This window comes from Populus nigra, chromosome 3 (assembly GCF_951802175.1).
Source record: "Populus nigra chromosome 3, ddPopNigr1.1, whole genome shotgun sequence".
NCBI classification, from domain to species: domain Eukaryota; kingdom Viridiplantae; phylum Streptophyta; class Magnoliopsida; order Malpighiales; family Salicaceae; genus Populus; species Populus nigra.
The window spans coordinates 16,393,617-16,398,739 of NC_084854.1; the positions used below are offsets into that span (position 1 = coordinate 16,393,617).

The 5,123-nt window shown below is 35.7% G+C and overlaps 1 protein-coding gene across 1 annotated transcript; it reads right to left on the reverse strand.

Annotated features, from left to right (window-relative positions):
• Window positions 1–365: 365 nt before the first annotated feature.
• Window positions 366–3,027, reverse strand: LOC133687852 (L-type lectin-domain containing receptor kinase VIII.1-like). Its single transcript, XM_062107187.1, has one exon. It carries the CDS (start codon window positions 2,823–2,825, stop codon window positions 678–680), a length of 2,148 nt encoding a protein of 715 aa, XP_061963171.1. The 5' UTR covers window positions 2,826–3,027; the 3' UTR covers window positions 366–677.
• Window positions 3,028–5,123: the final 2,096 nt, after the last annotated feature.

Sequence of the window (5,123 nt, forward strand, 5' to 3'; positions counted from 1 at the left end):
TCTTATCCATACCTTTCCTAAACAAAATTATTTCCTCATGTATTAATGACGTACCAAATAAAAAATATTATTTCATTTATCTTTTATTCTCAATACTTTTTTTTTCTCAAAATATTTAGCTATTTTTGTAATTTGTAACACTAGGAAGATAATTGCTTGAAAATTTTGATGATATTCGGGTGATAACCAGTGGTCGGCACATTTTTAAAAAAAATAGAATAATTGTTTAATTAACTAGTAGGGGAGATAACAAAAAAATAGAATAATTGTTTAATTAACTTCATTGTGCCGTTAGGCTCATCATCTCCAAAGAAGTCTCTAAAAAGCTAACAAAAAACATGCACACACCTACTTGCCACTAATGCTTTACCAATCCTCTACTCAAACTTCTATTTCTGCTTTTGACTAAAAGCTTGCTTGTGAAGGCAAACACAAAGTACCCTCCCCCTTCCACGAAGGAGAACACATCCACTGAGAAAAGCATGAAAATGACTCCCACCACCATTTTTATTTGCCTCTACGACTATAGTTTAAGCCCCCCACTACTATTTGTAGTGTACCAGAAGATACATTAATTTAACACCCAAAAAAATGTCCCTACAAAAACTTGAGATTACAGTGGATGTTATAGTGTTATTCATGCATAAACGAATAATAATAATTTTAAAAAATATATATCACACTAGGTCATGACCTCTTATGAAGCTGTTTTCTGATGAGGAACTTGAAATGGCGATCAGGCCGTTACAGTCGGACACACTGTCTTGCAAACTCAACAAGAGGTGTGAAGTGCTAAAGCTCAATGTAGGCTTTGCTCTTGGAACGAGAGGGACCTCGGCTTCCCCCACAAGCATCTGGACCACAACCCTCATAGCGGGTCTAGCCATTGGGTCAGGGTGCGAACAAGCTAACCCAACCAGCAGAACCCTCCTCATCTCACTCTCCTCAAACTGACCCTCAAGTCTAGCATCAGCTGCCATTAGCAATCTCCCTTCTCTGTGTAAACTCCAAACCCACTCCACCAAATTCCCATTAACCGCAACTTTTCCAACCCCACTAGTCTCTCTCTCAATGGGTCTTCTCCCACTAGCCACTTCAAGAACCACAGCTCCATAGCTAAACACATCAGTTTTCTCAGTAGCTCTTCCTGTTAAAAGATACTCGGGAGCTAAATACCCCATTGTACCAGCAGCTACTGTTGCATCTGGCGATTTATCATGTTCAATTTGCCTTGCCAAACCAAAATCTCCTAATCTTGCGTTAAACCCCTCATCCAACATAATATTGCTGGTCTTGATATCTCTATGAATCACCTGGTTTTCACATTCTTGATGCAAATAAGCTAGAGCAGAAGCAACACCAAGTAAAACTTTACGCCTATGTGACCATGGCAAAGGCGTTCTTGCCTCAAACAACGCTTTATCAAGACTCCCATTGGGCATCAAATCATAAACTAACAATATTTCTCCTTTCTCATAGCACCAACCTTGAAGCCGAACAAGATTTCGATGCCTTAGAGTCCCAATTATTGACAATTCAGATAAAAACTCATTCTTTCCTTGACTGCTATGACTACACCTCTTCACTGCCACAATTTCACCAGTCTCCGCCAATATACCCTTATAAACAGTCCCAAATGCTCCGTGACCAATAATTCTATTCGCATTGAAGCATTTGGTAGCTGATTTAAGCTCTCTGTAACTAAACTCCTTAGGCATTTTAATAACCTCTGATGCAAAAGACACTGACTTTTTCACATGCTTGAATCTTTTAGAGAAAACCCAGATAAGAACACCAGCAAAAATAACAAAAAAAGCACTAGCAGTCACCACCCCTGCAACAGCCCCTGCACCCTGCTTGCAAAGTTGATTATGACATGAATTAGACTTGTCACTCTTACCACTAACTGACTCTAAACCGCTAGGAGCCAATGTTGGTGGCGGGGACTTAACAGAATTAGCCGATGGATTCATCAAACTAGCCGTCGGAGGTGGAGGTACTGAAGAAGGTGACTCGGAACCTAAACTTGACTGAAAAGAAGAACTAAAACTCCACCATTCAATACTATGAATCTCTGTACTTCCTTGTGTAGACCCAGAAAACCCAACATACATAAAATCACTAACATACTGGTCTAAATCAAGACTAAAAGACAAAATTGGTTCTTTGGGCTTAAGATTTGAGTAGGAAACAGAAATGTTGAAGCTTTGATTAGTACCATCATAATCGATCCAAGCATTAACAAGATCACCACTTTTTAGATCAATATTAATAGCTCCTAAATCACTTATTTGTGTAGAAACCATACTATTAAGATCCAAACCCACATGGTTCCCATTAATATCTTTAAACTCCACGTCCATTAAAGTATCAAACTCGACCGCCACAAAACTGGAAGCAGCCTCAGGCCCATCGTCGACGTTGAGGAGTCCAAGGAAGCCGCCGGCAGCGCCGAGGGCGTCGGAGTCCGGAGAGAGGACAAAAGCTAGGCCACCGCCGATGGAGGAAGGGTTTAGATTAGTAACAGAAAAGGAGAAGAAAGTGGAGAAACTAGCGATGGAGTGAGCGGATGGTTGTCGGAATCTGATGGGTTTAGAGTAGAGAACTTTGCCGGCGCCAGAATTCGGGACGGCCAGGTCACGAGTGAGACGGACGCTGCCATTGTTTAAGTGAGCGTCGCCGAGGAGTTTAAGACTGCTAAGAGTTAAAGTACCGAAGTCAAAATCAGTTGATGATGCTTTGGTTCTTAGTAGTACTAAACACAGGAGGAGAAACAGGACAACTGGTGAAGGAACAATGTGCGAAGTTTTGTGAAAGAGAGACATTAAGACTTTAACATTATAGAACTGAGTGTTTCAGGTTTATTGGAGAAGTGAGGGGGAGGAGGAGATTGAGAATTCTTCACGGGTTTTGAGAGAGAGAGAGGGAGAGATTGGAATCTAAGCAAGGAAACAAAGGAATAGTGTTGTGAGGGAATCCGAAGGAGAGGTGAAGAAGACAGGTAGTAGTGTTGGAGTGACACATAGCCATTTGTAACGGTTATTTTTTCGGTGACTAAAGAGACTTTTTTTTATTATTATTTGATTCAGACAGTTAATTAAATTATATCGCTGCAACCAGTAGCAGAGAGGGACAGCACATTAAAAAATAAAATAAATGAGAGGTATTCATTGTACCCTACTTTAACACAGTACTGTTCAATGAAATAGTGGGGTTTTTTTTCGATCAATATTTTGTTAATATTATTCTTTAATATTATATTTATTTTTATTAAAATATTTAACTTTTGGATACAGGTTAATTTAATTGACTAATATTTTTTTAATTAATTTTTAAATAATTAAGAATTAAGTTTTATAATTTTTTTTATTAGATTATTTCACTCTTATGACCCAAAAATAATGTTTAACTGATTAACCTAAATTTACTCGGGTCGTTTGTTGTGTTCTTTTTCTTAATTGATTTTTTTAATGTCATTATTTAATATTGGGTCGGTTGAAAATGAAGTTTTATAATTTATTTTGATTTACTTTTTATAGGGATATTTTGGTTTCATAATTAGGGTCGCATGTTTTGGTATTTTAACCCCGATTAAATCGGATTGTTTTCTTTTCTATTTTCTCTCTAAGATATTATTTTAATCTCATGACCCAATGCATGGATCCTTCAACATTGGATTTGTTTTTTTATTGAGTTTTTCTCATCTCATAATTTGAGTAGTGGGTTAACACAATTGACCCAGTTTTTTTTAATTGAATTTTTTTTTAATTTCATCATTTAATATTGAATTTGATTAGGAATTAGACTTTATGATTTATTTCGATTGACTTTTTGTTAGGTTATCACTACCTCATTGATGTAAATCAGCCCACTAACAATATTGATCCATTACACATTTCAAATGAGCCCATCACAAGGTCTAAAAAGAAGGCATTGAAATGACTGGTTGTGCAAGTTTCTATTGGATCTCCTAAAAAACTTGAGGATGTTTTGGAGCATTAAAAGGAGGAATCAGTAAATTTAATCTATGTGCAAAAGGAATCCAATTCACCTTTATTTAGACCATGAAGTTTCGACAACAAAGCTGTCAATTTTATATCAGTTTCCATCAGCTTTGTTCTATGATGTTTTCATGTGTTTTGTGGATTCCTAACTGATTTTGAATTTCCTATTATGTATGAAAATAATAATTATTTCCTTTAAATTTATTATTTTTATTTTATTTTCCTTGTTAGGTGAAGAGAAAACACAGCAAAGAAAACAAAAAAATTCGAGTTGACTTAGAAAACACATGTGGTAACAAAAAAGAGCATTAAAGGCATCATTTTTTTTCCTTCTAAAAGAAGGATAAATTCAAGGCTAAGATCAGAATTCTATTCTAACTTGGAAACCAAAGGGATGACAACTTCTTTTTTAGTTCCTAGGATTAGTGACAACATTATAAGCTATAACTAAGTCTTGTCTCATACCTATAATATTTTTTTCTTTTCTTCTTTTCTCAACAACAGAACAAAACTTAGACTTATAAGATTTATTTTTATTTTCTCAGCTACAACCAAAGCTTGTTTGGACTTAATTAATATTTTATTTTGAGCTAGGATCCAAGGCTTGTTTGGATTAGGGTTTGAGCATACTAGTAAAGGTTTTAGGCCAATTTTTGTAAAGAAATCAATTCAACCCACAAGGGTAGATCCATTAGCGTTAATTTCTCCAAACTTTTTAAACACATGTAAAGCCTAAATTTCAGCATCTTTAATGAATAATACTTCTGAACTTTTCAGTTTAATATGTGAGAGAGATTCTTGTATTTTTTTGTTCTTGAACGAACTAAAATTGACTTATCAAAGATTATATGGTTTTATGGCCTTATTCGACTTCATTCTAATAGTGTTGGTGTCTTGGAACAAGTTTCTATTGTGTCACACTCCTATCAAACCTCTTTTGACTTTTAAGGATAAGATCTCAATCTTGATTGTAGGTTACGTCAATACATGATCATGAGGTTCATATCAGTTGGAGTTAGAGCAAGGCTCAAAGAACATGTCATATCCTTTTAGTATTTTTGTTTTCCTAATGTTCATTAAGTTTTTTTTAATGTTTGTGTCAGTCTTCTTCTTCTTCTT

What these genes read in the sequence shown, in the direction of transcription:
- LOC133687852 (XM_062107187.1), bottom strand. Translation starts at nt 2,825, where the DNA reads ATGTCTCTCTTTCACAAAACTTCGCACATTGTTCCTTCACCAGTTGTC.